At 40.8% G+C, this 17,379-nt stretch overlaps 1 protein-coding gene across 2 annotated transcripts; it reads left to right on the forward strand.

Moving 5' to 3' along the window:
* Positions 1 to 5,104: 5,104 nt before the first annotated feature.
* On the forward strand, positions 5,105 to 16,789 carry HMOX1 (heme oxygenase 1). Of its 2 annotated transcripts, none has more exons than XM_040359697.1 (5): positions 5,105 to 5,217; positions 11,923 to 12,043; positions 12,173 to 12,664; positions 14,530 to 14,626; positions 16,332 to 16,789. In XM_040359697.1, the coding sequence occupies exons 1-5, from the start codon at positions 5,186 to 5,188 to the stop codon at positions 16,448 to 16,450; spliced, it is 861 nt and encodes a 286-aa protein (XP_040215631.1). In that variant the 5' UTR covers positions 5,105 to 5,185; the 3' UTR covers positions 16,451 to 16,789. The 2 variants fall into 2 exon arrangements, with proteins under 2 accessions (XP_040215631.1, XP_040215630.1); XM_040359696.1 differs by having other exon boundaries at positions 5,106 to 5,217; positions 16,329 to 16,789.
* The last annotated feature ends 590 nt before the right edge of the window (positions 16,790 to 17,379 follow it).

Consider the following 17,379-nt stretch of genomic DNA (forward strand, 5'->3'; position numbering starts at 1 on the left):
AAGCTACTCGCGTGCGTAACGTAGTTTTTTCCCGTCGCAAAGTTAAGCAATCTTTTTCATTGCTTAACTTTACACCAGCCATGTTAAAGTATGGCCATCGTTCCCGCTTCGAATTAAAAAAAAAAAAATTTGGCGTAAGTACGTTACGCACATCGCCATTCACAAACACGTCGGGGCGCAGTAATTTCGCACAAAGCACGTCGGGAAATTTCCTAACGGAGTATGCGCAGAACGTTCGGCGCGGGAGCGGGCCTAATTTAAATGGTACACGCCCCATTTGAATTAGGCGGGCTTGCGCCGGACGTCTTTACGTTACACCGCCGCAAGTTTACAGGTAAGTGCTTTGTGAATCGGGCACTTACGCTGAAAACTTGCGGCGGTGTAACGTAAAGACGATACGTTACGCCGCCACAGTTATTGCTGAATCTGGCCCTATGGGTACAAGTTGCCTACAAGTCTCCTTGAAGTAGTACAGGAACCTTTTCTGAAGTCAGAGCGACTTCAGTAGTGTACATTAAGACGGCTCCATTCACTTCAATTTCTCATGTCGCGTGACTTGGGGCGACACAAGTCGGATTCCAAGTCGCGGTAGTGTGAACCGGCACTCACAGTATCATAGTGTTGGTATTCTAAAATAAACAGAGGTCAAGTGTAAAAAGGGATGAGTGGAAAGGGGAAGAATAAAACTACAACCAGATTCTTCTCAGGCTGACAGCAGTTTTAAGGTGAACAGAAAAACGTTTTTTTCAGCAGAACATCCAGTTTTGCTGAGTAACGGTAAGATCTTTGTGTTGGGCACAGACACCCTCTCCAAATCTCTGCAATGTCATGCTTTCATTTTGGGAAGTTCTTTTTCTTTGCAGTGTGTTCATGCTCAGATTTCACACTTCATGCTCCCACACTCCAAACCCATGAGAACAATACATAAGTATGGCCTCCCAGAGCTGAGTCTGCTGAGTCACGCTAGTTGTTTTCCACTCGGCTCAGGAATGCTGAGTCATGGTCATGTGTCCTTAGAGCTGGAAATGAGAAGCGGGAAAGGCACAGAAGTTAAACTTCCTGTATGTCATCTGACCCGCTGTTCATTAACTCTTTGTTGGTTTAAGTCTATAAGTATTAAAAAAACATTTAAAGCAGTATTAAACTCGAAAGTAAACATTTATTCTATTGCTTGCTGCATCTGAAGTCTCATTTTTGATGTTGTCGATAAGGAGGGTTACTCGTACAGGTTTTACATGCAGAGGTATGCCTGTTCTTTCTTAGGTCAGGTACTACCAATTTAAACTGAAGCTAATCATTTCCCCCAGAGCCGCATACTAGTTTCATTATAGTTCGGGAACCCCAAAACATGCTTGCACCCCAGGATTCAGGAAAAAGCTGCTGAGGTTAGGATTCTTGACTCCATCATGTGAGAAAGAACACATTGTGATATATATAATGTCTTTATAAATAAAACCTACTTTCATAAACAAACCACAAATATTGCTTTTTGACAAACAGAAGTGCAACTTTAAAATATTTTTTTTTTTAACTATTGGTTGTAATGCTATTACACATATTACCTGAATATATTACCAACATTAAATATTAACCTCTTCATGCCCTCACTATAGCCGAAAGACGGCTATAGCGCAGGCTTAAATTGCTGGGAGGGCATCCATGTACGTTCTGCATGAGCTGCCTGCACGCCCCCTGCAGGGCGCACGCGGCGCGCTCTGTGATCATCAGCGAGGCCACAGGACCTGGCTGATCATAGATCGGAGTAAGGGGCCAATCCTGACTCCTTACCACGTGATCAGCTGTCAGCCAATGATAGCTGATCACATGATGTAAACAGAGCTGGTAAACGGCTAATTTTTTTCCTCACGCTAACAGCGCGAGGAGAAACAAAAAGCCGATAACCGGCTTCTGTCAGAGGGACATGAGTCCAGAACAGGGAGAGCCACTGCCGCCTCATCTGTGCCCATCAGTACCACCTACCAGTGCAAATCAGTGCCGCCTATAAATGCCCACCAATGCTGCCTATCAGTGCCCATCAGTGCTGCCAATCAGTGCCTCATCATTAGTGCTGCCTATCAGTGTCACCTATCAGTGCCTATCAGTGCCACCTATCAGTGCTACATATCAGTGCCACCTATTAGTGCCCTTCAGTGCTGCCCATCAGGGCCACACATCAGTGCCACCCATCAGTGTCACCTATCAATGCCACCTATTAGTGCCACCTCATCAGTGCCAATCAGTGCCGCCTTTTCTGTCCCTATCAGTGCAGATCAGTGCTGCCTTATCAGCGCACATCAATGAAGGAGAAAAATTACCTGTTTGCAAAGTTTTATAACAAACTACAAAAACTTTTCTTTTCTTTTTATTTTTTTATTCTGTCTTTTTTTGTTTAGCAAAAAATGTCCTTAGTTTGGGCCGATATGTATTCTTCTACATATTTTTGGTAAAAAAAATTGCAATAAGCATATATTGATTGGATTGCGCAAAAGTTATAGCGTCTACAAAATAGGTTATTGATTTATGGCATTTTTCTTTCTACTAGTAGTGGCGGCTATCTGCGATTTTTATCGGGAGTGCCACATTGCGGCGGACAGATCGGACACTTTTGACACTAATTTGGGACCATTCACATTTATACAACAATCAGTGCTATAAAAATGCACTGATTACTGTACAAATGTGACTGGCAGGCAAGGGATTAACACTAGGGGGCGATCAAGGGATAATTGTGTGTCCTAGGGAGTGATTCTAACTGTAGGGGGAGGGGACTCACAAAGGGAGGAAAACGATCAGTGTTTCTCTGTACTGGGAACACACCATCGGTCTCCTCTCACCTGACAGGACTTGGATCTGTGTGTTTACATCGTGGCCACTGGGCACGCTCATAGGGTCCCGAGAGATGTGGCGAGCGCACGCGTGCTCTCTACAATGCTGGGACATGTCATATGATGGGACGGCGGCCCGGAGGGACGGAGGGTTCCTGCTGCCATCATATTACAATGCCTCGGGTGGCAAGTGGTTAAATACAACCAAAAGAAAGCTCTATTTGTGTGAGAAAAAAAATAACAATTTCATGTGGGTACAGTGTAGCATGACCACGCAATTGTCATTCAAAATGCAACAGCGCTGAAAGCTGAAATTTTGCCTTGGCAGGAAGGGGGTTTATGTGCCCTGTAGGCAAGTGGTTAAGAAACAAAATAAGAAAATACTTTTTCTTCTTTTTTTTTTTTTCTTTCAGCAGTTTAGTACATACCCCTTACTTATTCTTATGTGGTAGTGCAATAGTGCAATACATGTTTAAACTTTAATGTGCTATTATTACAGGCTGGGGATGGAATTGTGTTGCCGTTGTTAATTTGGATGTCAAATTTCGATTTAGTTCTAGTCATTGTCTTTTGAATAAAAAAAACGATTTTGTTTTAGTCCTATTTTTGTCATCTAAATAATTTTAGTTTTAGTAGTATTTTATTTGACTAAAATCTCCAGTACCAGTGTTAAAAATATTTTTGTAGACAAAGTTAACACAATTTACAGGTTTGTGGGTAGGTGCTGTGGGGTTCCGAAAAAAACCAAACTGATTTAAAGGGGTTAGAAAGGTTTGTGTTTTCTAAATATGTTCCATTAAGCTAGTGCACTGTTGGTTCACTTACCTTTTCCTTCGATTTCCCTTCTAGGGCCTAGATTCACGTAGGGCAGCATAACGTTGTGCGGGCGTAGCGTATCTTATTTACGCTACGCCGCCACTACTTAGGGAGGCAAGTGCTGTATTCACAAAGCACTTGCATCATAAGGCCTGCGTAAGTGCGCGTAATTCAAAGTAGGTAGGTTATGGGCGTGTTGTATTTAAATTAAGTGTGACCCCATGTAGATGCATGGCCGAACGTACGGCGCGTGCGCGTGCATGCTCAGTATCACGCCCAAAGATACGCCAGCTCAATGCCTGTGACGTGAACGTAACCTACGCACAGCCCCATTCACGTACGACTTATGTAAACGACGTAAAAAGATACACTTGTTCCGACGTCCATACCTTGCATGGGCTGTGCCACCTAGAGACCAGCTTTATCTTTACGCCGGCGTATGTCTTACGTAAACGGCATAACTAATTGCGACTGGCGTACGTCCGTTCGTGAATCGGCGTATCTTGGTCATTTACATATTCAACGCAGAAATCAACGGAAGCGCCACCTAGCGGCCAGCGTAAATATGCACCCCAAGATACGACGGCGTAGGAGACTTACCTCGCTCGTATCTTGGCCAAATCTATGCGTAACTGATTCTATGAATCAGGCACATAGATACAACGGCGGCCGTTCGGACTTATGATGGCGTATCTCCGCTGACCAGTTTCAGAGGACAGATCCGATCGTGTGTACAGGCTAGCGGACAGATTTCCAGCGGACAAAAGTTTCTTAGCATGCTAAGAAACTTGTCCGCTGGAGAGCTGTCCGTCGGACATGTCCGCTGGTTAGTACGTCTAACCAGCGGACCGAAATCCCGCGAATGCGTCGAATTGATTTGACGCATGCGTGGAAGCATTGAACTTGCGCGATAGAGAGCGTCGGTGTCGTCTACGTCACCGCGTTCTCTGTCCGCGGGGATTTCGGTTTGATGGTGTGTACAGCCATCAGACCGAAATCTCAGAGCGGACATGTCCGATGAAAACGGTCCGTGGACCGTTTTCATCGGACATGTCCTGTGGTGTGTACGAGGCCTGAGGATAAGGAGGGGCACAGTTTGGCATCTTTGCCATGGGCGCTGGATGACCTTGTCCTGCACTGGAACCAACAATGCACTAACTTAAAAGACCCTATTTAGAAAATAAAAACAAACCTTTACAACCCCTTTAAGCTTATCATGGGCAGCTCAGTGAAAAGAGCATACCCAAGTTCACACACAATAGCCAGTTAGACAAACAGTATGTATATTTCTGCAGGGTAATGAATATTCACTTCCCTCTAGGCAGATGGCACAAATCAGTGTACTTCTTCTGACTCTTGTTTTTCTCCTCTCTCTCCTTCTTAGTCTGTAATGTGTATTTGGAAAGATCAGCACTCCTAGCCCTCACGTGACTGGAAAAGGAGAAGCAGTTCTCCTATAAAAGAGAAGAGCGAGCGTACTATTGTTCATCAGAAGCTGCACACTTCAGTGAGGACAACACATCAGAGAGACTCAGGGACCGAACATGCAATCATCCGACAGAAAGGAATCCAACGGGTAACATGTTACTCTTATGTTTTAATTAGACATGCTAAAGTTTGAGACTCACCCCTACTTCTATTACTTCCTGTAGAGCTGAGTACATCACATACATATGTTTAGCCTTTGAGTCATGTGGTGAATAGACCTTATTTCAATTAATTAATAATTTCCCAGTATATTTATCTTTATTGTTTGTTTGGTAAGTCTGATAGACAGCCGACAATCATTTGCTTGTGGAATCTTGGATGGGCTGCATAATCTGTCCCATTCCATGAAACACATTGAACAAATAGCTTCTATTATGCTATTCATCTCCCTGCTTATAGATTTGTCTGTACAAAGAAGTCTCTCAGTCAGCTGTGATTAGAGTTTAAAGCAGAACTAAAGCCAAAACTGTTTTAGACAGAATACAGGAGGGTTATAACCCCTGCCGTCTTTTGTTTTTTTGGCCATCTGTGTCCTCTTGGGTAAATTTCCCTTCACTTCCTGTCCCATTGCCAGAAGTTAGAGGAAATTTCTCCATCCCTGGTTGTCACCATAATGAGTGTTCCCATTGAGAGATCTTCATTCTTTCCCTGTTCTTGTGACAATTCAAAATTTGGGATTTTCTCTCACCTTCACTCTGAGGCCTCGTACACACGACCGAGAAACTCGACGGGCGAAACACATCGTTTTCCTCGTCGAGTTCCTTGTTAGGCTGTCAAGAAACTTGACAAGCCAATTTTCTCCATTCCCGTCAAGGAAATAGAGAACATGCTCTCTTTTTGGCTCGTCGAGTTTCTCGACAGTTTCCTCGATAAAAATGTACACACGACCGGTTTCCTCGGCAAAAAAATATCTCTCAGCAAGTTTCTTGCTGTTTTTTGCCGAGAAACTCGGTCGTGTGTACGAGGCTTCAGTGATTATAGTCACCAGGACAAATAGAGAGGGTGAAGCTCCCTAACGCTGTATACTGTGCAATGTGATTAGAAAATCTTCATTAAAACTACAAACGACTGTGTAAATGAGATTGTTCAGGGATTGTACAGATTGTGGTGTGTATGGCAACCCTACCGGTGACACAGACAGCAATACAAATCTGACAGATGTTCTAATCCCTCTTCACTCAATCTAAAACTAAAAGAAACGTTTTGGCTGCAGTTGCACTTTAAGCACTAATAGGAATGTCTGTAACGTGTCACTAAAGAATGTGAAACATGCAGACAGGCATTAGTATTATTATTGTGCAATTAATGAATAAATTACAAATGTGGGTCAGTGCAATAACTATGTTAATCTAGACCATTCTCTGTTTCTTTTAACATTTCTATGCACAATTAGCTACATTGTAAGTACCTTTTAATACTGAGCAGGTATGCAAACACGTTTCTTGTACAGGCAGTCTGTCATAAGCAATAGTTCTCAATGTTGTGTCCTCCTATCCTGTCCTTTATCTCTGAAGCCTCGTACACAGGACCGAGTTTCTCGGCAAAAACCAGCAAGAAACTTGCTGTTTATTTTTTTTTGCCGAGGAAACCGGTCGTGTGTACACTTTTCGACAAGGAAACTGTCGAGGATCTCGTCGAGCCAAAAAGAGAGCATGTCTTCTTTTTCCTCGAAGGGAATGGAGAAATTTGGCTCGCCGAGATCCTCGACAGCCTAACAAGGAACTCGACGAGCAAAACGATGTGTTTCGCCCGTCGAGTTCCTCGGTCGTGTGTACGAGACCTTACCTGCTGCGTAAAGCTTAGTACACACTGCTAGATTGTTCTTGTTCAAATGAAAAAAAAAAAACTGACAGCTCAAGTCGAAGTCACTGTACTGACACTCCAATGTTAGTACAGCGATCTCCCCTGCTGTTCGATTGTGTTCTGACAGGGGCTGAGAGTGCCATTGGCTGAGAGCGCTGATCGGGAGCAGATCAGCAGACCTTTTTCGGTCATGACTGGCTGCAGTCCACACGGGCCGAATGTTGGCTGGTTTCTATTGAACCCAGCGATGCCGCCGGACATTCTTCACTTTCTGTCAGGAAGGCAGAACAGGAAGTGTGAGGAACGCTCTACAAAGTGAGAAAAAACTTCTCCTCTTTGACAATTGCCCCTAGAACAGGTGTCACCATTGGAAGATTATTCCTTGATTCCTGCTATGAGGACAACTGTAACATTTTGGATTTCCAATTCATTTCTAGGACCAAGCCTTTTCTGGCACTTTTTGTTTACAAGTAAAATCTGCATTTTTTGCTAGGAACTACATAGAACCTCAAGATGCTAGAGAATAAAATGGTGATCGAACACAGTATTTACGCACCGGTTTTTCAAACGCATTTTTTTGGGGGGAAAAAATACTCTGTATTGAATTGTAATGCCATAAACACAATATATAACCTCTTTTTTTGTAAAATATAAAAGATGATGTTATGCTGAGTAAATAGATACCTAACATGTCACACTTTAAAATTGCATATGCTTGTGAAATAGCGAGAAGCGCAGAAAATTCTCCATAGGTGACGCTTTCATTTTTTTTACAGGTTACCTGTTTAGAGTTACAGACGAGGTCTAGCACTAGAATTATTGCTCTCACTCTAACATTTGCAGCGATGCCTCACATGTATGCACAGAGAGATGGGGGTGCTTTTTTTGACTTAATTTTTTATTTTTTACACTGGTTCTTGTATTTTTTTTATCAGTTTATTTCTATTACAAGGAATGTAAACATCCCGTGTAATAGAAATTAGGGATGAAAGGTTCTCTTTATGGAGTGATCTGGGGTCTATAAGACCCCAAATCTCTCCTCTACCTTTGAAAGCGAAAGATTACATTTTTTTTGGATCTAATGCCTTGTACACACGATCTGGCTTTTGCCCGGCCAAATCACATCAGAGTAAATAGAACATGTTATATATCTAAACTCTGACGGAATTCTTCAGAATATCAGATAAAAAACTCCGATGGGGCTACACACGATCGACATATCCGATGGAAAAAGTCCATCTGACTTTTTCTATTGGAAATTCCGATCGTGTGTACAAGGCATTAGGCTTTAAAAAAAAAATTTTACTTCAACCGTAGACCGGAAGTGACACCATGACGTCACTCCGGTCCTCCTAGATCATAGAGGTGATCAGAGACGATCTGGTCTATGTTGCCCTCTATGGCCAGCCGTGTGTTCCGTCGGATCATTTCCTAGGCTTGCCGGTAAGAACGGTAAGCCAGAGAGAAACACTAATCAGCTTCTCGGATTGCTTTTATGATTAAGAGCATTACCGGCTGAAAAAAAAATACAGGGGTTATGGCTGATAGCTTCAGCTATAACCTCTGGTAATCAACTTCAAAGCAGCAACATATACACATATATATATATATATATATATATATATATATATATATATATATATATATATATATATATATACACACATACATACATACATACATACATACATATATATATATAGGTATTGCGGTCGTGAAATGGTTAGACCAACAGGACAAATGGGTTAAATCTCCCCAGTGGTACACATACAGAGGTTCTTACTCTTCCTCTCTTTACCCAAAACCAAAAGTAGTTTTTAGCTATACACTTTTCAGGCAACACATATTCTGACGACAGCTACGGTATATAAGCGGTTGGTAAGCTTTACCCACTTCAGGTCAAATCTATTTTGCTGTATCATTTGCTGAATAGCAGGGGAAACGTGTTGAGGTGAAGCAATCAGATGGGCTTCTGTGGGTAAGAAATTCAGTTTTAACGAATGAGTATTTGCATATATTGCCACTGTAACCACTACTACTACAACTCATTAATTCGATATCTGTAAATGCTATGACTCCACAGTGGAATGAAAGTAGGTCATGCACATTTTTAATGATTTCGTAAGTAGAGATGAAGCATTGCTCAAAATACTTCTCACATTCTGTTCTATTGCTTTACCGACATGATGGGTTGTTTACGTTTTAAAAATGGGAAATCAGCAGCATTTGGCCTGTTGGATTCTAGTTTGATTCCAGCAAAGTATTCTCATTGGATGAATGGAAATATTTATGTGAAGAGAACATACAGTATGTACAGTATCTCACAATTGTGAGTACACCCCTTACATTTATGTAAATACAGGGGGTCCCCGACTTACGAACGAGTTGGGGACTTTCCTGTTGTTTGTAATCCGGAAATATTCGTAAGTCATGCCGCGAATGCGCAGAACGGCAATTACGGACATTTCCGATGGTTTAGTCGATTGCCGTTCTGCGCATGCGCGGCCAATTACGGACATTTACATAATTTTCCGATGTTTTCTGAGGCTCTGTCTGGCCGCGCATGCGCAGAGCGGCAGATGATCCATGCAGAATGGCAGATGGTCCCCGCAGCGTCCTGTTCGTAAGTAGGAGTAGTTCGTAAGTCGGGGACCCCCTGTATTTTATTATATCTTTTCAAGTGGCAACACTGAAGAAATAACACTTTGCTACAGTGTAAATTAGTGTATGTACAGCTTGTATAACAGTGTAAATTTGCTGTCCTCTCACGATAACTCAACACACAGCCATTAATGTCTAAACCATTAGCAACAAAAGTGAGTACACCCCTAAGTGAAAATGTCCAAACTGGACTCAACTTCTTTGGTCGACCATGGCAAGGCCTGTTCTAAATGGAACCTGTCCTGTTAAACCGCTGTATGGTCTTGGCCACCGTGCTGCAGCTCAGTTTCAGAGCCTTGGCAATCTTCTTATAGCCTAGGTCATCTTTATATAGAGCAACAATTCTTTTTTTCAGATCCTCAGAGAGTTCTTTGCCATGAGGTGCCATGTTGAATTCTCAGTGACCAATATGATAGAGTAAGAGCGATAACACCAAATTTAACACACCTGCTCCCCATTCACACCTAAGATCTTGTAACACTAACGAGTCACATGACACCGGGGAGGGAAAATGGCTAATTGGGCTCAATTTGGACATTTTCACTTGGGGGTGTACTCACTTTGTTGCCAGCGGTTTAGACATTAATGGCTGTGTGTTGAGTTATTTTGAGGGGACAGCAAATTTACACTGTTATACAAGCTGTACACTCACTACTTTACATTGTAGCAATTTCTTCAGTGTTGTCACATGAAAAGTCATAATAAAATATTTACGAAAATGTGAGAGGTGTACTCACTTTTGTGAGATACTGTATATGCATATTCAAAAACAGGACAGAACTTCATCAACCTATTGCACCAGGTAGAAATTCTATGTAAGCATTAAATGCTCCTGGTCCATGGGTTGATTCTGGTATCTATGGTCTGCTCCTTGAAGCTACCCAAAGACATAAAATGGTGCAAGCTATGTTCCAAAAGATCTTTCTCTGCTTTGATTTTCTGCTACCTCTGACACCGGCTTGTTTTTTTTCTGTATGTTGACCAAATGGGGTAGATTTTCCCTCTTTCTGTCCCTTTTACACCTGTAAACAAATGAGAGGTGTCTAACAAGGGTAAGAAGGCACCAAAAGCAATAAAACATTGTCAAAAGTTCCACCCCTTTCTTACCTGTCAGCGAGGTGAAATCTCCCCAATAGGCACACAGGCAGACATAAAAACCAACCCTTCCCTGCTCTATCCAAAACAAAATTAAAATGTTTTGCCTAGAGTTGGGCTTTTTGATCACATATGTGATTGACCAGGAACATTCAACCCAACTGATCCATTCTACATCAGAGTATAGCTGGCCAAGTTAAGATGAACCCATAGACATATAGCCAGATTAACGTCGGAGAGCCTAACGTTAGGCAGGCGTAGCGTATCGCATATACGCTACACCGCCGTAAGTCAGAGAGGCAAGTGCTGTATTCACAAAGCACTTGCGTCCTAAGTTACGGCGGCGTAGCGTAAATGTGCCGGCCTAAGCGCGCCTAATTCAAATGAGGAACAGGGGGGCGTGTTTTTTGTTAATGAATCGTGACCTGACGTGATTGACGTTTTTAACGAACGGCGCATGCGCCGTCCGTGGACATATCCCAGTGTGAATTGCTCCAAAGTACGCCGCAAAGACTTATTGGTTTCGACGTGAACGTAAATTACGTCCAGCCCCATTCACGGACGACTTACACAAACAATGTAAAATTTTCAAAATTCGATGCAGTAATGGCGTCCATACTTAACATTGGCTAGGCCAGCTTTTTGGTGGAATAACTTTACGCCTGAAAACGCCTTACGTAAACGGCGTATCTTTACTGCGATGGGCAAGCGTACTTTTCGTGAATAGGCGTATCTCGCCGATTTACGCATTCTAGGCGTAAATCAGCGTTCACGCCCCTAGCAGCCGGTGGAACTAGACAGCTAAGATACGACGGCGCAGGCAATAGTATCTTAGCTAAATTTAAGTGTATCTCAATTTGAGAATACACTTAAATGTACGACGGCGCAGATTCAGAGTTACGACGGCGTATCTACTGATACGCCCGCGTAAACCTCTCTGAATCTGGCTAATACTATTGCTTTTTAAATGATCTGCAACCAGCTTGCCCGAGAGGTGATAAATTCTATATCTAATGGTATTTTTATTGGTTTTAGAAAAATTTCTAGGACAGGAAAGCATTGTATTGCATAAAGTCTAATCTACGTAATTGGATATTATTTATATTTTTTCTAAAGTTTGTGAATAATTATTACAAAGTACCACTGTCAACCAAAACGTTTTACATGTTTGCTTTAATCATTAAAATATTATATAAAAAAAAAACAAAAAACATTGAAATATTATCTCTTTTAGTGTTATGGGGGACTTGTCTGAGGCCTTGAAAGAAGCAACAAAGGATGTCCATCAGCAAGCAGAAAACACAGAGTTCATGATGAATTTTCAGAAAGGACAGGTCACATTACATGAGTTCAAGGTAACATTTTTATCTAGCTGATAATGGGAGACAATGATATCATTGTGGAGATTTTACATGAATTTAGTCAGTATAAAGTTTTACATTTTTACTCTTTTATCTGATATTTTGACTTTCTCTCATTTATAGCTTGTCATGTCATCCTTATACTATGTGTATGAAGCCCTGGAAGAAGAGATTGAACACAACAAAGAAAATCCAGTATTTTCCCCACTGTATTTCCCTCTGGAACTCCATCGCAAAAGTGCTTTGGAAGAAGATCTTGAATACTTCTATGGACCACAGTGGCGAAAAAAGATCAATTTCCCACAGTCCACTAAAAGTTATGTGGAGAGGCTTCATCATATCGGTCGTAAGGAACCAGAGTTGCTGTTGGCTCATGCATACACAAGATATTTAGGAGACCTTTCAGGTGGTCAAGTTCTCAAAAAGATTGCTCAGAAAGCACTTCAGCTACCAGCCACTGGGGAAGGACTGGCCTTTTTCACCTTTCAACATGTTACCAACGCAACAAAGTTCAAACAGCTTTATCGCTCCAGAATGAACTCTATAGATTTCGACAGTGCTACAAAAAAAAGAATCTTAGAAGAAGCAAAGACAGCATTTTTGCTTAATGTAAAGGTAATTATTCTATATTTTTGTTGGACAAGAAACAAAAACATTCAAAGAAATAGATTAATCAAGGTTAAGAAATAAAATAATAATTTGTGAGCACGGAGACAAATTTGCTAGCACATTAATTAAATGTTACCTGCCATTTTATACATTTGTTGGTGTACTTTTAGCACAAGGCCCCCAACCCTTCCAGTTACACCTTACTCCCTTTTCATAGCTATGGCTGCTGTAGAAATTTGCAATACCACTCCAATATTTAACATTTTACACATTATTACTCCTCCTCAAGGGACCTAGCTTCCTTTCCCTCACCAGTGCTTAATAGAGTCTTGGCTCTTAAAAAATGCAGTTGGACCCCCTACTAACCTAATAATTAGGCAAAATCAAGCATGTGTTGTTTGTGTTGCAAAATTCAAAAACATTATAATACTTAAAAAAATACTGTAAAATATTCCATGATGTCCTCATACCTCTAGTTTCACAGTAGTATATGGGCCTGATTAATAGAAGTTAACTAAGTAAATCCCTGCCTGTCTTTCCAACTCAACATATCATACCCAAGAAAGTCAAAACCAACTCAAAACCAACTCTTAGGCCTCGTACACACGACCGAGTTTCTCGGCAAAAACCAGCAAGAAACTTTCTGGGATTTTTTTTTTGCCGAGGAAACCGGTCGTGTGTACATTTTTCGACGAGGAAACTGTCGAGAAACTCGACAAGCATGTCTTCTTTTTCCTCGACGGGAATGGAGAAACTTGCCTTGTCGAGTTCCTCAACAGCCTAACAAGGAACTCGACGAGGAAAACTATGTGTTTCGCCCGTCGAGTTCCTCGGTCGTGTGTACGAGGCTTTATAGTCTTCCTAAGAACTTTAAATTTACTAATACTACAATAGTCTCAACAGATCATAGCAAAAGAGTTTCCTTTTTTTTTTTGACAAGTTGACATCGTTTCTGAGAATGTTAGGTAACATGTTTTTATACTAACTGTTCTCAGATCCATGAAGTATGGAAAGACGTACATATTGACTCAATATAACAATTCCAGTACCTGTAAATTTAAAAAACACGCTGTTTTCTAATGAGCCCATAGCCATTCTTTAATGATATACACATCCTAAAGAAAAAGGTGTATTTCTTTTAAAGTGCTCATTGGCTCAAAACCCCCCCAATCAAGTCCCACAAATACCTTCTAAGCTTGCTAGTGAAGCCCAACCAAGGCAGGTTTGATGGTGTGGCATTGATGCTGAATTCAAAACAATGCCACCACCCTCATGTAGGATATGCCTGCTTGCACTACAATGTTGCAGAGGGCATGACTATCAGCATTGTCACTACTGATTCACAATCCTGTAGCTTGTGAATTTGCACCTGGCCACACCTAGTTCTACCCACTTTTTTTTGCTCTCCTCCACCTACTGTGATCTGCAGTGTCTGGAAAGGGAAGCCTATGAGACACAAAAAAGGAGGATTTGGCTCATGCAGTGAAGGTAAAGAAAGTCTTTTGTTTACTGTATGAGGCTTATGCAATATATAGTCATTTGATTTGTTAGTTTCTTAGCCTGTCGTACAGGAGCCTATTAGTATTTTAAATGTATGGGTGACCATGTGATTATCAGTCCACCTAGAGCTAAAGGTGTGGAGCTGGACCTGAACCAAGGAAAAAGAGAGAACTCATTATATCCTAATATGTTTTTTTATCCATGGCCTTTTAATTATCTTTGCTAAAAACAGGAAAAGGGAGAAGCAAGCTGCACACAAGATTTTGCCATGCCTGTCCTTACAGGGAGCATTGACCATCATATTACATTTATATGGGGAACAAAAGCTGTAACTTTCATCATATATCTAATTTAGTGTATTCCTTTTTAAGGTTTTTGAAGAACTGCAAACATTATCAACAAGACAGAATGACAATGTAACAGATGATGCTTCAAGATTAAGAAACAGAATACCCAAATCAATAAAAGGTTAGATATTATTATTTAATTTTGAACAGATTTTTCAAGATGTAAAACAATACCAGGGAAATAGTAATAATTAGAATAATGTGATTTTGAATGTTCAGTTGTAGCTTTATTCATTGCGGGGCAGGTAATCTTAGTTTTAGACTGACTGTCAACATAGTGGAGATAAACTAATACTTAAGCAACATTTGTATCATTAGTTTGCTAGATTGGCTAATGATATCCTATCCACTGGTTTTGCCTTTGGCTTTTAGCACACCAACACACTGTTAGCAGTTAATGTGGGCTTTGAGAATGAGGTCCTTAAAAGTGGTCAGAAGGACAGGTACCGTATTTTCCGGCGTCATCGGCACATGTGCACTAAAGCTAAATGAATTAATGGCACGTGTGTGCCGTTGCTTCAGTCAGTGTGCCGTTACCGGAGTGACTTCATCGGTTTAGGAGATATCCCCTGTCCCCTGCTTGTGTCGATGTCATCGGCACATCCACACTAAAGCTAACTGAAGAAACAGCATGTATGTGTCGTTACTTCAGTCGGTGTGCCGTTACCGGAGTGACGTCATTGCGGCTCCGGCCAATCACAGCGCCAGAGCCGCGATACCGAGAAGTAACCCCCGGGAGAGATGTTGCCGGCCGGAGGGGGGAAGGAGGACCGCTGCGGGGGCTTCGATCTAAGGTAAGTCATTCATAATGAGCTAGTATGCTATGCATACTAGCTCATTATGCCTTTGTCTTGCAGGTTTTTTTTTAATAGGGTTTACAACCACTTTAAGATTTGCAGTAGAGAGGAGTGAATAGTTAGAAATGCATTTTGCAGGCAATCTGATGAATTTGGCCCCAAGATCCAGTTTGTAAAATTGTTCATTTGTGTTTTTTTTCCCATTATTTTAAATGTATTTGTAGCCTATAACAGCTCCCTTTTCACATCCTATTCTCATGATATAAAGTCTGCAGGAGGGTTTCTGGGGGACTTTTTATCTGCAGTTACATAACTTATCCAATAAGTCCTTTGGAATGCAGAAGTTAACTCTTATGCCCTGTACACACAATCGGTTTATCCAATGAAAACGGTCTGATGGATTTTTTCATCAGATATCCGATGATGCTGACTTTCATCAGTCTTGCCTACATACCATCAGTTAAAAAAAACGATCGTGTCAGAACGCGGTGACGTAAAACACAACAACGTGCTGAGAAAAACTAAGTTCAATGCTTCCGAGCATGCTTCGACTTGTTTCTGAGCATTTTTAACCGATGGATTTCCCCACAGACGATCGTTTTTTTCTATCGATTTTTTTAAACCATTAGATCATTTTAAAACAGGTTCTAAGTTTTTTCACTGATGAGAAAAAAAACGATGGGGCCCACACACGATCGGGTCGTCTGATGAAAACGGTCCATTTTCATCAGACGAACCGATCGTGTGTATGCGGCATTAAGTGGCCAAAATAACTTTTTACTGGTTTTTGCATGTGGAAATTTAAAGCATATAGATTTGCCTTGTGAATCAGTATTTTTTACAAATATTCAAGTATAACCTTAACCTCATTAATAGAATGCATCAAAATACCTGAAAGAAAAGAGTATATTGTACTCAGAAAAAGATGTGTATTTGTTATTCAAGTAGAAATAGTATTGTTGTCTAAGAACTATGGACAGGCAAAATCCTAATATATTGATGCTTATTTATGTTCTTCCCTTTTAGCAGGAGACTCCAACTTCAGGATCCATACCTCTGAGCAGACAACATTCTTCAATCAGTTTCCAAGATGGGTTGCCATTGGTGGATGTGTTCTCTTGGCCATCATGGGACTTTACATTTTATAAAAAAAAAATTGTAAAAATTATTATAATGAAAAACTCTTGGCAAATCTGAATGTAACAACTGCTTTTTCTGCAAAGAAGACAAACTTTTAGATGATTTGTGTTATGATTGTTACACCAAAATGCACATAATCGTGTTATTTGATTGCTTTACCTAAATAGAAATCTGTCATGCCTTCTTATATCACTACTAAAAAGCAATGATACATTTTGCCTTTATCATTCCATTATTTATTCAATACAATATTTGAAGCTTTCCAGCAGGTCATCTTTCATTCTGTAACATGATTGGTTAGGCTTTCATGTACTCCCATTAGGAAGACATGAAATATAAATGTGCATGACGGCTAAATCAGTGGAGCGATCTAACAAATCCAGTATTGATACATGTGTAACTGTTGCTTCATCTTTCTGCTCATTAGGCCTCATGCCCACCATGACATTTTTGAGCTGTAGATGGCTGAGCCGTTTTTAAGCTGCAAAAAAAAAAAACAGGACCAGTGCGTTCTGAAGCTCCAGCATTAGAGCTGTAAAAACGCCAAACGTTAAAAAACGCGCAAAAACCGCTGCCGCTGCGTTTTTGAGCTCCAGCTCAAAAAAAAAAAAAAACATGGACAGGCGTTTTTAAGCTGTAAAAAAGGCTAAAAAAAGTGGCTGTCAAAACGTCCATGGAAATGAAGCCTTAAAGTTTTGTGGGTTTCATTCCAACAGAGCTCAAGGTGTCACTTTTTAGGTGATTAGAGAAATATATTCAGTATTGTACATATGAAACATTCATACTTACAACTATCTGCAAAACCTGTTACATAAAATGAATAACTGTTTTATAAAAATCTTATCACTGTGTAATACTTTTACCTGTAAATTAGATGTATTGAAGTAAAAATTAAACAACTGGAACAGAGAGAGAATGAAGCCACAATTGCATGAGT

Source organism: Rana temporaria, chromosome 7, assembly GCF_905171775.1.
Source record: "Rana temporaria chromosome 7, aRanTem1.1, whole genome shotgun sequence".
In the NCBI taxonomy this organism is placed as follows: domain Eukaryota; kingdom Metazoa; phylum Chordata; class Amphibia; order Anura; family Ranidae; genus Rana; species Rana temporaria.

Coding starts and splice junctions, on each gene's coding strand:
- HMOX1 (XM_040359696.1), top strand. CDS start 5,186: ATGCAATCATCCGACAGAAAGGAATCCAACGG. Junction 12,044..12,172: donor TCACATTACATGAGTTCAAG/GTAACATTTTTA, acceptor TCTCATTTATAG/CTTGTCATGTCATCCTTATA. Junction 12,665..14,529: donor CATTTTTGCTTAATGTAAAG/GTAATTATTCTA, acceptor TTCCTTTTTAAG/GTTTTTGAAGAACTGCAAAC.